This window comes from Siniperca chuatsi, linkage group LG24 (genome assembly GCF_020085105.1).
Source record: "Siniperca chuatsi isolate FFG_IHB_CAS linkage group LG24, ASM2008510v1, whole genome shotgun sequence".
NCBI classification, from domain to species: Eukaryota; Metazoa; Chordata; class Actinopteri; order Centrarchiformes; family Sinipercidae; genus Siniperca; species Siniperca chuatsi.
The window spans coordinates 13,604,406-13,622,021 of NC_058065.1; the positions used below are offsets into that span (position 1 = coordinate 13,604,406).

The following is a 17,616-nucleotide window of genomic DNA, read 5'->3' on the forward strand; positions in this document are numbered from 1 at the left end:
GGTGAGAGCAGGGAGAGGTGAGAGGGGCGGGGCCAGAGCCACCAGGCAGGTCTAGCGAGGAAAACGGGTGTCGGTGGAAAACTGTTAAATGCCAGGACAGTAAAGGTGTGAATGGACTGATCATTTTATCATTTCACCAATCCAGTGGCGAAAGACGTAGAAGCAGAGGCGGTCGGAGGAACGGCAGATCATTACGGAAAGATTGTGTGTGGAGAAAAATAAATAAATAAATGAATGAATAGAGAATATAAACTGGAAACGTGGTCTCAGGGCCAAGGGAACTCACGGTAGCACGATTCTGCTACATACCCATAATGCAACTCAATTGTGTTAGACTCTCCCTGTTTTCTAAATGCTCCTTTCAAACCCCACACCTAAGTTTATAATTCAGGTCTCAAGCCTAAACTGAGATTTGGCCGTCAATAGACAAAGACATAGAGTTCAGCTTTCTTTATATTGTCTTGTTTTCTCTCTTTTTAGTACCACATCACCATACAAGAGGGGAGTCAGCTGTCGCTGGTGAAGAAATGCTCTCAGTGCTGTATATTTTATTACTGCCCCCTCTGCAGCCCTCATATCTATGATCCAGCACACAGATATAAAGTCTACATCTGAAATGTCACCTTTCAAGGGCCATTAATTTTAGAGGTAAATTATTAAGTGTTTTAGAGGCAATATGTGCCGTTTCTCTTATATAAACACTGTGTGCCAAATTCCATTGAAAAAGTTTTGAGTTTATACTCCATCAACACGGATTGAGATCTGTTAGGAAATAATAGGTAGAACTTTACAATAAACAAGTGAACCCAGCGTTGGAGAAGGCAGCAGGCCTGTGAACCAGTTGAAGAAGTGATGTATTTATCACAATTAAGAGATACTTAGCAGTTACATTTATGCCAAATGTACCAGAATATGAAAGGAATTCATTAAAGATCAAAAATTATGTTCTTTCCGGTATTATTAATAGGCGATACGTGAGACAACAGTAAAACTTAAATATTTACAATGTAGTTTGGAGTGTGTCTGCTCCACAAAAATCCAGCGTGGGGAATGGCAGAAGGCAATGTCATCCAGTTTTAAAACTTGTGAGTTTATTGCAATAATAACAAAGTCGCAGTTAAATTTATACCGAATGTACCAGAATATAAAAGCTATTCTTAAAAAGTCATACATTTCGCTGTAGCAGGTATTTTTAACAGGCGGCAAGTGAGAAAACCTTAAAATTAAATATTTGCAATGGAGTATGGAATGTGCTTGTTGCAATAGCAGATTGCAATGAAGCTTAAAAAACCTGAAGGCTATAAGGCTGTTAGGCTATTACTGGAAACATCTGACTCCTCCTGCATTTGAAGCTGAAATAAACACTATTTTGATTTATTTATTTTTAAGACTGTTATCCCTCATGAATAGTTACCATCAGTATTACCAGCAACCCACCATTAACATTTAATGTAGCCATTAACCATGCCTCATGTTCCCACCCACGGGCTACAGCGTCTACAAGTGCAATCTGGGATTAGAGCCACAAGCTCTTTTCCATTAGTTCATTCATCATCTGAATACAAAACACCAGTTCCTTCCTACAGTTGATCAGTCAGTCTAACCTGGTGTCAAAGACGATGCTGGTTATGATGATGTATGCCTACCTGTCTACCTGTTAGCTATTCTCATCAAATAAACCACCTAAGCCATCCTGCTGCCTGCTTTGTCTGCGTTTGGGTCCAATCCTGCATTTACTGAGCTGTGACAGAAGGAACAACTTTAAATGTCCCGTCTATCAAAAATAGGGCCGAAGAAACAAGCTGCATGGCCGTAATACAACATGGTGATGAACAAAAGATACCTTAACATGCTGTTGCTTCAAGTTCACCCCTAAAAGGTTATGGTCAGTGTCTTTAAAAATATATATTTTTGTTTCTCTTTTGTACAATAAAGAGTGTTGTGCAGAAACAAATTTGCAGGGTTGCATATATGGCAGGCAATAGGATTTTTTATTATCTTTTAATTCTATTCTATTCTAATTTGTTGTATAGTTTTATCTAGAACTTTTATAATAATGGGGTTTTTTCACAGATCACGTCAACGTAACAACAGAATCATCACCAGCTGTTGGAGGACTTGTGTTAATGAACAATCTCCACAGAAAAGTCAATCAATGGTTTGTCATTCATTACCAGTGAAAAATCTACTGTACAGAATGACTGATGACACTACAGATTTGTTATGTATTGCAATGTAATGTATGTTGATTTTTTTGCAGCACCATTGATCTTTTCATTTTAAAGAAACGCTGGTAAATGAATACTGAAAAGTACCAGCTACTGTATAACCACTAACCAATAATTCATGAATAAAGTCCTATTTCAAGGACTATTTTGAAAATGAATGATGACGAGTCCTTCTTGGGTGTCAGTACTAACCTCCACTGGTGTTCTTTGGTGACAGCAATCAGAGTCTTTGATAGAAAGAAGAGAAGATGGCTTTCAAGTGGATTAAAGAAACCTAGATTTAGTGTGGCTATAATGTTATACTTGCTGGTGAGCCCTCATCACACAGGACCCTTCACACACCCTTTCTGATTCTGATTATCCAACAGTAAATCGTCATCCAAACACTTTCCTGTGTTTCACATTCATCTTACTATATGCCACATGTTCATACTTATATATCCTATAATTTCTATCAATGGCTTACCATATCTAAGATAAGTAATATAATAATTTACAGCTGCTAAGAGCAGTTATTACAACTGAACTTTTCCAGTTAACAGTCATAAAATTCCCTGTAGGTCTATAACCAGAATATTAAGCACAACTTGTCACTAGGTGGCAGTATTGCCCCTCTGTTCTTTTACTAGCTTCATCTGGTGCCTTTAACTGTAATTATAGTCCATTATATGAAAAATTAACTAATTAAAGAGGTTTTGGTTAGAAGACATTCATGATGCTGAAGATAGCCAAAGAGTGTTTAACTGTCAAGAGAGTTCACCTTTAGCCCCACCAATTCAAAATAACCGTAATATAAACAATTAAATAACAATTGTGACGATATAATGTGGTATGTCAGCTACGTATTACTTATATACCGTGATATTGTTGCCACACTATTAGACAGAACCAAACAAAAAGTTAATATACCGAAAGTAAGACAGCAAGAGAGGGCCTGGTGTCCCAAACGATATATTAAAGCGAAGACGGAAGTACACAGAAGGGAAACCTCTTGTACCTCCTGAATAGCTACTCTACAGCACTGCCGTGTTAGGTCGGTTTAGCTAACTTTGTGTCATTTATGAGTCTTGGCCAGATGTCAGATAAAACCGTCAAACGTCCAGGAGTTGGGGTCGGGGTGGTTGTTACAGACTCAGCCCATCAGGGCTGTGTTCTTCTGGGAAAACGGAGAAGCGCAATGGGCAAAGGGACATACCAGCTCCCCGGTGGCCACTTGGAGTTTGGGTAGGTGGGTAGCTAGTTCGCAAACTCCATTTACAAATCTGACATTGCTTAGCAGCATATTTATGTGACGCAAGGCGGTTTATGAATGTTAACACCTGCCTTCATTCATATAATTCAGCAAACATCTGTCCTTCTAACAAAACATACTTAAGTTACTCCTTTCACATTGTGGTTTTTCCGCCATAAGGACAGAAATTGTTATGAAATAAAAACGTCTTAGTCAGTTATCATTATGCCGAATTGTTATCAGCATATATCAAGACATGTTCTGAATTTGCATTGTTACAAGTGCCTGCCAAATAAGTGTGCACAAATACTAATTTGCTTTATTTTAAATGCAGTTTGGTGTAAGGTGGTGAGGCTGGGTAATCATTTTGAGATCCTTCATTAAAGATCATCAGAGTAACGGTCCAGCCAGGAGCAAGGAATGGAGGGGCAGTAGTCTAAATATGTTCTTCAATGTGCAGTACATATGACCTAAACTGTGAAATGATGAAAGACCTGAATGTAATGACTTGCAGTGGATGTGACATTCATTTCTGTCATTGAAAGAGAGACGTGGGAGGAGTGTGCTCACAGAGAGGTGTTGGAGGAAGCAGGGGTGCGTTTGGTGAACGTGCGCTTTGCGTCAGTGGTGAACTCCATTAGACTGGAGGAGCAGTACCACTACGTCACCATAATCATACAAGGAGAACTGGACAGGAAGCAATCAGGAGAGCCAGAGAACCTGGAGCCAGAGAAGAATGAGGGTATGTGAAGTGGAACTACTGTTTTTCCCAAGATTTAAATGGGGGGAAAAAAACATTCCCTCCCATCTGAGCAGTTGATAATAAAGAATGTGTGGTTCTCTCCCTCCCAGGTTGGACGTGGACACGGTGGGACCAGTTTCCTCCTGAGGAGCAGCTCTTCTTGCCGCTAGCCGGTCTGAGACAACAAGGCTTCCAGCCGTTCAGGACCACAGTAACAAACACTGAGACTCAGCCTTGAAACTGCCTGTTACATTGGGAAACCTTTATCCTTCACCAAAGGATAAAACAGACGCACCTCTGTTTTCTCAAACATCATGTTTTTCTGTTATGGTACATACTGTAATTTTTGCCAATATTATGAACAGTTACAGTTTAGATGTTTCTATTAGTTCTGTTAAAGTAAACAAATGGGCTTCACAAATTGAAAACACACACTAACACAAGAAAAATGGAACATATTTAAAGATTTTATTATTTTTGGGAAAGTTGTTATTGCTCTTTGGCACCAGATAATAATGCATCCACTATTGGCTGCAATATGACATATATAGTTTATGAAAGAAACACAGCTTTGGTCAGTTTCCCTCATGCAGTTTTTTCACTTCACATCAGGGTGGTGCTGGTGACACCCACTGCTAACAGCATGGTCCACAGGGCTGCAGCAGCGGTTGCCATGGCACCATTAAAGGTCTTGTCGTGGGCGTAGGTGATGATGTGCAGGGCTCCGCTGTAGGCCTCCTCACAGGTCGGCTGGATCTGATCCTCGGGAAGCTTGAAGCCTGATGTCCCATTATCTCTCAGCTCAAAGGTGTACGTGAAAGGGATCCCCTGCAGCCGAGCCCAGTCTCTGGATGAACCAGAGTTGGGGTCTGTAGAAAGAGGGTGCAAATTTCACTGTCCCTCATGTAACCTTCTCAATAAGCTATTAGTAGCCACTTTATTTACATTTATGGATGAATCCTTCAAACCTTATATTTAGAGTTTCAGTTTAGAGTCAGTTAAACTAAAAACCAGTAAAAAGATGATGAGTGTGAGTAGAGCAAAAATCAGCAAGACTAAGTTGGAGTTCAGGTGGAAAACAACATGGCAAAAATGATGAATGTGTGAGCAGCAGTGATGACTTACACAACACATCCGGTGAGGTTCCTACAGTGTAATTCATCCCGTGGATCCCCCTTATGGCATCTGCTGCAGCCAAACCCACCTCCATCTGAGGATCCAGACATTAGCTATTGTCATACAGTCATTAAAATGTGCAGAGATCCAGAGAGCCCAAAGACTTATTTTTTCAGTTCTATTGAGTAAAGCCTAATGGGGATAAAACACGCATGAATGAAAGCAATATTCTGTTCAGGAAATTCTAGTTTTGACATTAAACATTACAGTTTACACAAGCAAATATACCTTTCTTGCTTCATTTGAAGCTGTGAATCACTGTTTTTTAGCATCTACACCAGTTCTGTGTGCCTATATACTGTAGGTTTTCTCTAGTAATGAGTGTACTGTATCCAGTCATCATTTGAAAACACGCTCATAAGCGGTAGACACCAGGAAGCAGTTTTACAAGGCAGGGAATGCAGATTTAAACTTTAGGGATCAGCATTAATGACAGGAATTGATGCTCCTTCCCTATGGCAGACATGTAAGAATGTGAGTGCATGCTTGTGGCGCTGATATCTTTGATATGGTGCAGAAACACTGTGATGGGGGAGTGTGAAACGTTTTTGGCACCCAGTCAGAACAGTGGAATACGTTTGATGAAGATATATGGAGTGAACAAGTGCTGCAACCCAATGTTATTTGCAGTTTATTTCCAGAAATACCAACATGAGGATTGAACTGTTTGATGTGTGTTTTGTCTTTCGCATTTTAAAAAAGTCAGAAGGTTTAGAGCTGCTAAACTACTATAATTTGCACAATTTCCTTGAACAATTCTGTAAATATTTAGGGGTGGAGTTCTATTTTCCCTGTTGCCAATTGCCCTTTTTATTGCAGATTAATCTGGAAGTGCACTGGTGTGAAGATAATAGGATATGTTTGGGATCCAGACTACAGGGAGTGCAGAATTATTAGGCAAGTTGTATTCTTGAGGATTAATTTTATTATTGAACAACAACCATGTTCTCAATGAACACAAAAAACTCATTAATATCAAAGCTGAATATTTTTGGAAGTAGTTTTTAGTTTTAGCTATTTTAGGGGGATATCTGTGTGTGCAGGTGACTATTACTGTGCATAATTATTAGGCAACTTAACTAAAAACAAATTTATACCCATTTCAATTATTTATTTTTACCAGTGAAACCAATATAACATCTCAACATTCACAAATATACATTTCTGACATTCAAAAACCAAACAAAAACAAATCAGTGACCAATATAGCCACCTTTCTTTGCAAGGACACTCAAAAGCCTGCCATCCATGGATTCTGTCAGTGTTTTGATCTGTTCACCATCAACATTGCGTGCAGCAGCAACCACAGCCTCCCAGACACTGTTCAGAGAGGTGTACTGTTTTCCCTCCTTGTAAATCGCACATTTGATGATGGACCACAGGTTCTCAATGGGGTTCAGATCAGGTGAACAAGGAGGCCATATCATTAGATTTTCTTCTTTTATACCCTTTCTTGCCAGCCACGCTGTGGAGTACTTGGACGCGTGTGATGGAGCATTGTCCTGCATGAAAATCATGTTTTTCTTGAAGGATGCAGACTTCTTCCTGTACCACTGCTTGAAGAAGGTGTCTTCCAGAAACTGGCAGTAGGACTGGGAGTTGAGCTTGACTCCATCCTCAACCCGAAAAGGCCCCACAAGCTCATCTTTGATGATACCAGCCCAAACCAGTACTCCACCTCCACCTTGCTGGCGTCTGAGTCGGACTGGAGCTCTCTGCCCTTTACCAATCCAGCCACGGGCCCATCCATCTGGCCCATCAAGACTCACTCTCATTTCATCAGTCCATAAAACCTTAGAAAAATCAGTCTTGAGATATTTCTTGGCCCAGTCTTGACGTTTCAGCTTGTGTGTCTTGTTCAGTGGTGGTCGACTTTCTGCCTTTCTTACCTTGGCCATGTCTCTGAGTATTGCACACCTTGTGCTTTTGGGCACTCCAGTGATGTTGCAGCTCTGAAATATGGCCAAACTGGTGGCAAGTGGCATCTTGGCAGCTGCACGCTTGACTTTTCTCAGTTCACGGGCAGTTATTTTGCGCCTTGGTTTTTCCACACACTTCTTGCGACCCTGTTGACTATTTTGAATGAAATGCTTGATTGTTCGATGATCACGCTTCAGAAGCTTGGCTATTTTAAGACTGCTGCATCCCTCTGCAATATATCTCACTATTTTTGACTTTTCTGAGCCTGTCAAGTCCGTCTTTTGACCCATTTTGCCAAAGGAAAGGAAGTTGCCTAATAATTATGCACACCTGATATAGGGTGTTGATGTCATTAGACCACACCCCTTCTCATTACAGAAATGCACATCACCTAATATGCTTAATTGGTAGTAGGCTTTCCAGCCTATACAGCTTGGAGTAAGACAACATGCATAACGAGGATGATGTGGTCAAAATACTCATTTGCCTAATAATTCTGCACTCCCTGTATATCCCGACTGATACTGGATTTTTGAGGCTGATATTTGAGAGTTTAAAAAATATTTAAAAGTCTTTTTTTTTAACATAAGTAAACAATGTTAATAGGATCCCTTAGATAAAAAAAATTATAATTTTTATTTAAAGATACATACTGACATTTTACATTGTAAAAATCAACTTGTCTGGTGAACAAACTGTAATGGAGAGACTGTTTTTTAATGACCTCAAACCTAGTTTGCTATTTCTTGTTACTTATTGGCCAACCGATACTGATAAATCTGCAATAATCGAGTATCGGCTGATATATTGGCTTGGTCGATTTATTGGTCTCGCTCTAATCCAGACACATCAGATTTTGTACCAGTTGTACCATAGCATTCTTCCTGTTTTGCTAAAATAGTTGTACCTTAGTGTATATGTTGGCCGATAAGTAACAAGAAATTACAGTACAGAAATGCCAAACTAGGTTTGAGGTCATTTAGACAAGCTGCTTTTTACACCGTAAAATGTCCCGCTCAGTATGTATCTTAGTCACAATAGAAAATACCCCAAAACAAACAAATGTAAGGGATCCCCATCAAGATTGTTTGTTTCCATTATGTGTCTATGTTTAATAAAAGATTACTATCAGCCGATATATCTTAATTCGATTTTTAAAACTCCCATATATTGATATCAGTATCTGCCGTTACTGTCTAACCAAGAAGACCTGACAGGATGTTCTTGCATCAATTCTAGAGTCTAAGTGTTCATAAACCGATCCTGCTCCAGGTTCATTCATTTGAGATTCATAATTGAAAACCCTGTAACATCATGCATGACAATCTGATGTGACTCTGCATCCTGCCAAGCCAAAGAGACATGGTGTCGTTTGAGCGGTTTAGGAGAGCGGGTTGGCTTCCCTCCGCTGTTTTGCATAATTCTCCATATATTGTGACTCCAGTGGGTTGTTACCTGCATCAGCCTCCCTCCTAACAGCAACCAGCGCTTCGTTTTCCACTATCAATGTTCCACAGCTTCCTCCTGTTCTGCTCTGTCTTGGCAGATGAGGACTGACCGCTCTTGGACGCCGAGTGTGTTAATGACATCTGTCGTACTGTCATGTGTGTGGTTTGTATACACTGTGTGAAGTCCTAATGCATTTGGCCATGCACCATTCAAATGTACTGCATAACCAACAAACAATATTAAATCCAAAACCTTGAAATAAATTAATGTTAATGTGTGTACTGAAGTGTTTTTCACAGACTGTCTCTTCTTCTGTGGGTTTTTGTGAGCTGCTTAAGCTCAGTTTCTTTGGCAATATGCAAAGTATTCTCTTTATTAATGTAGGAGCATGCAGTGATGATCATAAACAGGCTGTAAAGATGCATATACACTGTTAATCCTGACTAGTTCTTTGATATTATGTAGAATATTGTGTGTGCATGTTCATTCTCAGTAAAGTGTCAAACATGCATCACTGTGTCTGTGGATGTAAGTACCAGCTCATTGTAGTTGGGGGCGGTGAAGTTGGGGTGTCCATAGGGAACCAGGAGCAGCTGGCCGTAGGAGTGGATGGTGAGGAAACACAGGAAGTCCTCCTTCCGGCTTCCTACAAAATAAGTTACGGCCTGGGCCTCGGGCTCAGACACAGGTTTGCTCCCGCAGTAGATCTCTGAGCTGCAGTTAAATGATACCCCGATTGCTGTGAAAGCAGCCACAGAAATGGAATAATCTGAATCAAAGGTAGTAATGACACCACTTTTTCCCATAACAGGCTGAGCAAGCTCACCTTTTCACATGTTGAAGCTTCAGCTTCACATGTTAAAATCTTAGAAATTCTATGAGACAACTTCAGTATAAATGTACACAAAACATTTATTTTTTAAAGCTGCATTAGTTGATTTTTGGCCACTTGGGGGCAGCAGAAACAAGCTGACAGTGGGTTTCTCACTATGAGTGACCGCTTTCACATACAAGCCAGAATTTTGGCTTGATATATTTGACTCCTTAGTACCCCTTTAAAATAAATTGTGTGGTGGTGAGACAGTTTTCTTTGTGTAATACCCACTTATCCATGATTATCAAAGCAACAGGTTGTATAAATAAAGAGATGGAGAACCACAACGAGACTCACTGCCCCAGGTGGCGTCAAAGTTGCGGTTGAGATCAGTGCCGTAACAGTCGAAGTCTGAAGGTCCTGGTGATCTGTTCTTCCTCCACAGACGAGTCTAAATGGGTCAAAATGGTCAGTCAGTTAAATGAGCTGGTTCTGATCGTTCTATCAATTTCATAAGAAATAAAATGGGCAATTAGCATTTTTGTACATACTATGCTGCCTTGGATTGCTGTTTCATATTATTTTTCCATTCATCTTATTTTGGAAATGAAATAATTTTATACTTGGGCCCCGTTGAGCATCAGAAATACATTTCCTAACTGATTGAATTGTAGCTCATTTTAACTTAACTGCCATTGCTTTAATAGACCATCCGTCTCTCATATCCTGTTCATCTGTGGCTTGAGAGCTTAAGGCACAACTCAGAACCCTAGAAAAGTAATTTGGCAAACCCATCAAATACGAGTACTGACTGTGTTGTCCTTCCAGGAGTAGATGTAACCGTCTATGTTGAGCACAGGGGTGACATAGAAGTCCATGTTCTTCATCATCTCTTCCATTTTTGCGTCTGTTTTGTATGTTTGCAGGATCTGATTTGAGGGAGCAAGCAAAACCATCAGGGTCAGACCGATATATTGGAGGATATGTAGGATATGAACTTATGTCATCCACTTCAGACATGATGTTTTTCCCTCACCACAGCAAAATTAATTTAAATGATAAATCATGTTTTTTAAACGACTGTCTCTTACCTGTCTGACAAAGTACTGACAGAAGGCCGGGGCGATCCATTCCCTGGCGTGTATACCACAGTCCATCCAGATAGCTTTTTTTCTCTCTCCAGTATTCAGGCCAATCTGGAAGACAAATTCATATAGCTTCTTATTTGGCTACTGTATTACATAAACACACACAAAACATCAGCACCTTCTGGTATTTGCTAATTTCTGGTCGGATCTGACCTTGAGCAAGCTAATAGTCCTCTTCTCATAGGTCTGTCCGTACTCCACTATGGTCACAAGATCAGGGTGATCCCTCGCAATCTGACCCATCCACTTGGTGATCTGTAAGGTGGTGCATTGTTACACATCAGTGTGTGTGTGTGTGTGTAGTGATCTGTCAAAGTAACGTGTGAGAGCAGTGATCGGGCCTTCTCACCTCCGGCATGGGATGGTATTTGAAGTAGTCATACTCCACTCTGTTGCACACACCAAAATACATGAGACACATGAGAAGCAGTGGTTTGCTGAAGTGTGTCCTAGCTAAATAATATTATTTTGTGCTCGTCATACTTAAATAAAAATGCATCTGCCATCTGTCCTCTTGAGAGAAACCATTTCTGCTATTCAACTCAGATTTGCAGTCTGTTAGCACCACCTTGATGAACTACATCGTTAAAATGCTGGCTACATCTTGTTGCCGAGATTTAGATGAGAAGATTGATACCACTCTCGTGTCTGTGTGCTAGGAGATGGTTAGCATAGCTTAGCCTGACTGGGAGCAGGGGTAAACAGCTAGCGTGGCTCTGTCCAAAGGTTAAAAAAAATTCCGCCTACCAACACCTCTAAGGCTCACTAATGAACACATTATATCTTGTTTGTTAAAGCTGTACAGGTGTAAAAAGGACAATTTGTGGGGCTACATCACAGTGACAAGAAATAAGGAAGTCACTGCTTCCCGGCCAAGAAAAGTCAAGCTATTCCCATAATGATTCGGTTGGATACATCAATAATAATACCAATAATGAGTACTTTTTTGGGGAGTATTTTTATATTTTAGTCTCGCTATCTTTACAGAATGCTTCTTCCACCTCTGAGAACTACATTGTAAGGATTTGGAGTCGAAGGACTCCAAAAATAACTGATACTACATTATATTACTCAATTTGAGTAGTCCAGTAGATTGCAGGCCTTTAATATATTGCAAATATGAGTCTGTAACAGATAACTTGTTGTGTTTGCCTTCTGTGAAATAGCCTAGTATTTAACACAAGCCCCCAGTATGTAATTTTATGAATAAAACTCACCTCTCTAATGTGGCTGTTTCCATCGCTGAAAGCAGCACCACAAGGCTCAGTCCCACAGAGTTAAGCATTGTCTCTTTGTGAAAGTAAACTGACTTCAGGATGGTACAAGCCTTTATAGCAGATATCCATCAGATAAACACACACCTTTGCCTCAGCCACAGCCCAACAGCAGCCCACACTCATATCATGTGTTAGTTAATGTTAAATCTGAGGTGAGAGCCTTGATTACTTTATATCTTTTAGAACAGAAACTACTCATCAGAAACACGAAATCAATTCACACAGAGACATAGTACTGTGTAATTCATACCTGTGCTGTCTTAAGCTAATGAGACCTTGGAAATCATTGCTGCAATGGTTTCCTTGGTTCAGTCTGGAAACCTTTAATTCTAAAATCTGATAAGTAAGTAAGTAAATAAGTAACCCACACTTGTCTGACAATAGCATAGCTTCATGCTAAGATGAGAGGGACAAGATTAGATAAGGTACATTAAGTAAAGAGCAACCCTCACAGTGCAGGGGCATAAATGCATGTGCTGCACGCTATTCCGTTTTAACAAAAGGAACATGAGTTTGGGTGGCTAGTTCCCTGTCAATAAATGTCTGTTCATGATTATCTGATTTGGAAATTTTAGAAATGTCTTTAAATCAGTGGTGGATTTAGTTTTTTCATGTTGGTGTAGAATACAAGCAAACAGCAGGATGAACACCTCTTCACACTTATAACCTACTCGCGATCCTACTTTGATGACTGACTTTTTGTACGTGTTTCTTCAGCTTCTGTAACATAACTTTTTAACTTTGGTGATCCATCAAGTTTTCATCTAGTGCCACCATCGGCTCAACATTTTAATTGGCCCAACACTTTATTTTATCACCAAATAGCTGTACTTTACGTTTAGTGATAATTAGCAAATACTAGCATGCTAACACGCTAAACTAATAGTAAACATTATACTTGCTAAACATCAACATGTTGACATTGTCACTGTACGCATGCTAGCATACTAACGTTAGCAGTTAGCTCTTCATAGTCTTGTTGCCTTGTGCATGCTAAAACCTGCTAAACATGGTTTTATTTTGTGTTTGAAATTCATGGTTTAAATGTTGTGTGTCAGTCCTCTAAAACAGCTGTTTATGGTTTCTGGTCACATTACATATATTTATTATTCAGTTTATTTCTCAGGGACAGTGCATATTAATAAACATTAATGTTAATATGCCAGAATTAGTCAAAATGCTAGTTTTCATCAGTAGTCCCAGGCCAGGTGTGAAGTTGGCAGCCTTGATTTGTGATTTATGAGCAGCATGTCTTGAGCAATCTCACTATACATTTTACCCACTGAATATCCGCACGTTTTTTGGCATTTACAACACATTAGAATGCAGTCTTCATAATATACTGGAGGCAAAAACAAAGTTTCATTAATCAGTGGGGCTGAAATGTAGCTGGTCACCATAATCTGAGCTCAGGTGGACTGCATAGACTCAATCTAGTTTATCATTTTGAAAATAACAAGCTATAATTGTATCCCTGGAGTGCAGTGTAACCAGAGTGCCCTGCGGAAGAGTCCTCATTGTGGTCTTCAGATCCTACTTTTGGTTTATTTTGGTGCTAAATTGCTTTAATGTTTCTGTGACATAGTCTTTTGATTTTGTTTTGATGCTCTATGAATGTTTTTTTCAGCCGTGGTTGCTCTCGTTGCACAGGAAGCCTACCCAGTTCTTCTGTTGATTGTAGACAAGCAGTCTGTGGCAGTCTTAAAGTTCTAAAACACGTTCCTTCCTGTGTGCCTGAGGGATTTTACCCAGGAAAGACCAAGACCATGTTTAAATCAGTGAATGTAGTAGCTGTCAACAACTGAAGTCAAATCACTTTTGTGTGAAGAGATCAATGGTACAAGAGTTCCAAACTTTCCTTTGGCTATAACAGTATTTTACAGTTGCTGTGTCTCGGATCAATTTGCAAAACTCTTAACACAAAATGTTACACTCCTAATTTTGGCCTCAAAATATCCCATAGCACACAAAATGAAAACATCTGTATCAAATTAGGGACAGTAATACATCACACCATTTAATATGTTCATCTCTGAATTTAAATCATTGTTACATTTTAAAATAAAAATGCTCATTATCAAATGAGGCTGTCAAACAGTAACAAAAACAAAATGTCCAATTTGTTTAATTTAGCGTATAAGTCAGTATTTGAAATGATGTCGAGTAAGAATGACTTTTAAAAACATAACATTTATTTATTGAATATGTTGTATCACTGTAAATATATATATATGTATATATATATATATATATATATATATGATGTGATCTAGAGTCTGACTTTGCACTATAGTAAATCCTACATTTATACCATTACCCCGAAGGGGATCAATAAAGTAACTCTTTGTTACAGTAGCTCGCATTTACATCAGTGCACACAGGAGAAAGTACTAGCCAAAAATTTGATACACTATAAAACCCTATAAAAACAGGTCAGAAAATAAATTAAGTACCAGAAAAAAGAAATGACAACATTTCGGACAACAAAAAAAGATATTGCTCTCGATGGAATCTTAATACAAATAACTAGGACTTTAACTAAGTAAATGTAAAATTAAATGTGCTGCCACTATTGTGAGGTCTGCTTTTATGTAGACTTACATGGTGGTTTGTAGAAATCTTTCATGTAACATCTGACCAGCAGATGTCAGTACAATGCTGAGTTTAGAGCTAACCTGTAGCATGAGACAGGCGCAAGGTTCTTGCAAACCCGTGCACCCAATAAAAGAAGCATTGTGACAGTTTTATTCTAAAATACAGTCTATTAGTGGGAGTAAATCCTCACCTGAAGATCAGGAGTGGACAATATAATGTATGTGGGTGTTATCATGTTGTCAACTAATAATTTATGTTACCTGCTATTCTTGGCAGGTCCTCACCAAAATCCGCAGTTTTCCAAAAAAGTTTCCAAGTTTTAGCCCATTGAGATTAATTAGTGTAGGAGTGCTGTCAGTCTGGCTACTTTGTGGTTATACCCTGACAGTAAAGTGCTTGCAAGTCTTTGTTCCCGCTCGTTTGCTGACATGTGCACCATTTCTATTCATGGGCTGCTCATAAGATATAAAGACAAGACCTGTCTCAGCATCGGCCCTGTGTGCACAAACCCAGGATGTGTGTTTAGATGTGTGTGTGTTCCAGACAGAGAATCAAAGCACACATCATGGGCTGTTTCTTCATAATGATGGATGAAAGCACTAATGCTTTTGGATGAGAGAGGCAGGCCGCTGTGTTGCACTCAGACACAAGCTTACAACATTTCAAAAACGGTCTGTCTGTATGTGTGTGTGCACACGCATAATATTACCTTATTATAACCCCACTGATAGCTTCTTAAAGTGTGGTTTAGAGAACATGCATTGCTGAGATAAGAGATGTGCTCAAGCATTCTCTTCTTTCTAGTTTGGGACTCATTTAAACACACACATTCAGCCAAACATTGCCTCACCTGACAGCTTTCTTCCAACATTTTATGATCACTCCAACAGTTTATTTCAGCATTGGACTCTTTGTTTTATGAGGTGCTTTAACTTGGAGAGTGCATGTGGTGAGGAAAAGCTGTGTCAACATCTGGACAGACTGTAAAACTTACTGGCAAGTTTTTGGTGTACACATTCCTGAAGGGCCTTAGGGTTCTTATGGGTCGGTGGGTAATAAGAGGTAAAGTGTCTGCTGGTGCTACATTGATGTGTGAGTGACTGTGTTTGTCATTAAATGTGTTTCAGCCTCACAGCGTCATTACTCTGGAAATGTGTCCCATATTAGTATTTTTAAATGTCAAATTTCCAGTTGTGGGAGAAAGCTATTTACAGTGAACATTGTGACATTTTTTTAGTTGGATTTACTTTTATTTAAACAAAAAGCACAAGCAAAGTTCAGTAAGATAACAATTTATAGTTTGACATTTTGGGAAATACATTTGCTTATTTTTATGTCTGTCCACTAAGTATGACGCTAGAGCCAGGAGATGGTTAGCTTATCTTAGCAAAAAGACTGGAAGCAGGGGAAAACAAATAGCTTGACTCACTTCAAAGTTAAAAAATATCCCTATCAACAGCTCGAAAGCTCACTAATTACAGATTAAACAAAACATATTATTAATTAGTGAGCTTTAGAGGTGCTGGTGCTGGTAGTCAGATATTTTGTACCTTATCAGGTTAGCTGTTTCACTGCTTCCAGCCTTTATGCTATACTAAGCTAACCATCTCCTGGCTCGAGCTTCATACTTAATGGACAGCTATCAGAGTGTTATCAATATTCTCATTTAATTCTTGGCAAGAAAGCAAATAAGTGTATTTCCCAAAGTGTCTAACTTTTCCATTAAGTATAAAGCCTAGCTTAGCATAAAGACAGCAGGGGGAAACAGCTAGTCTGGCTCTAGGTAAAAACAGTAATTTAAAGATGACTATTTGTGTTAATTAGTGATCCTTAGAGCTGCTGGAAGGAAGATTGTTTTTTAACCTTTGGACAGACCTAGGCTAGCTTTTTCCCCATGCTTCCAGTCCATGTGCTAAACTAAGCTAATCACATCACTGGATCAGGAGAATATCCTCGGCGACAAAGAAAGCCTAACAAATAAGTTGTCAAACATTTTCATGTCAAAAACCTCCAAATACACACACCTAAGGCACACACAGATTAAATTCAACATGGGACCTGGACATGCAAAGTCAAAAAATCTAAAATGATATGAAGTAAAACAAACTATAAATTGCATGTAACAAAGACAAGATGTTATGCATAAAATTGAAACATGACACAGGGTAAAAACACTAATTAACTTATTGTTGTCCTGGCTGTCTCAAATTAAGATAACAACAAAGACTGATGGGCCTCTGCTACATACAGACTACTTCAGTAAAAATCATAAGTATCAGTCATTGTACAAAAAGTACAATTCACCCATCTCTCCTCTTTCAATTTGCTTTAATAAAACATTTTTACACTTGTTTCTAAAAACTTGAATTGATTCCAAGTATCTTTGGTTTGAGCAAGTTTACAATTTGAGGCAAATAAAATCGATTCAGTCTTAACCCAAATGTAGTGAGAATCTATTGTTAACTAGCCATAAACTCAGTTTCAACATTTTTTGACTTTTCTGAAGCATGTTTTCAACATCAAAAAACTTCATAATAAACTGCAGCTTTAATATCATTTACATATATTGGCCGGGCCTTTTCTGTTAGGGCCCACCAGTTGTGGAATGGCGTGCTGGAGGAGATCAGGGAAGCTAACACATTAACTCACTATTTTTGATTTGCTTATTCTGTTTTATTATATTTTGCTGAATATTTTATCATATTTTAATAACTGTTTGCTTATTGTCTTTTTTAATTATATGTAAAGTGTTTTGTAATTTGTTTTGAAAAGCGCTATATAAATAAAGGTATTATTATTATTATATATTTGGAAGAGTAAGGGTCCTAGGATTGATCCCCGTGGAACACCACACGTGAGGATTGACTGAGCTGTCCTGGGGAACTCTGGAATTCTTAAAATGCGTGGACTGACATTCCCTTTTACGCACATCGGTAGCTTTAGTGCTTTACCAGAGCTGCCGTTGCTTCAGTGGAGTTTTACACAAGGAATTTCAGTTCAACTAAAGTAAAATGGCAACAAAATGCCTCTATTGGA

At 39.0% G+C, this 17,616-nt stretch overlaps 2 protein-coding genes across 2 annotated transcripts; one reads left to right on the top strand and one right to left on the bottom strand.

Annotated features, from left to right (window-relative positions):
* Nucleotides 1-3,215: 3,215 nt before the first annotated feature.
* nudt15 (nudix (nucleoside diphosphate linked moiety X)-type motif 15) lies at nt 3,216-4,511 on the top strand. The gene is made up of 3 exons (XM_044188187.1): nt 3,216-3,452; nt 4,005-4,201; nt 4,312-4,511. Exons 1-3 carry the CDS (start codon nt 3,289-3,291, stop codon nt 4,437-4,439), a joined length of 489 nt encoding a protein of 162 aa, XP_044044122.1. The 5' UTR covers nt 3,216-3,288; the 3' UTR covers nt 4,440-4,511.
* A 139-nt stretch (nt 4,512-4,650) lies between these two features.
* cpo (carboxypeptidase O) lies at nt 4,651-12,046 on the bottom strand. Its single transcript, XM_044188186.1, has 9 exons — nt 11,926-12,046; nt 11,058-11,097; nt 10,862-10,963; nt 10,652-10,756; nt 10,373-10,489; nt 9,918-10,011; nt 9,283-9,485; nt 5,327-5,411; nt 4,651-5,070 (listed from the first exon to the last, which is right to left on the bottom strand). Exons 1-9 carry the CDS (start codon nt 11,991-11,993, stop codon nt 4,805-4,807), a joined length of 1,080 nt encoding a protein of 359 aa, XP_044044121.1. The 5' UTR covers nt 11,994-12,046; the 3' UTR covers nt 4,651-4,804.
* Nucleotides 12,047-17,616: the final 5,570 nt, after the last annotated feature.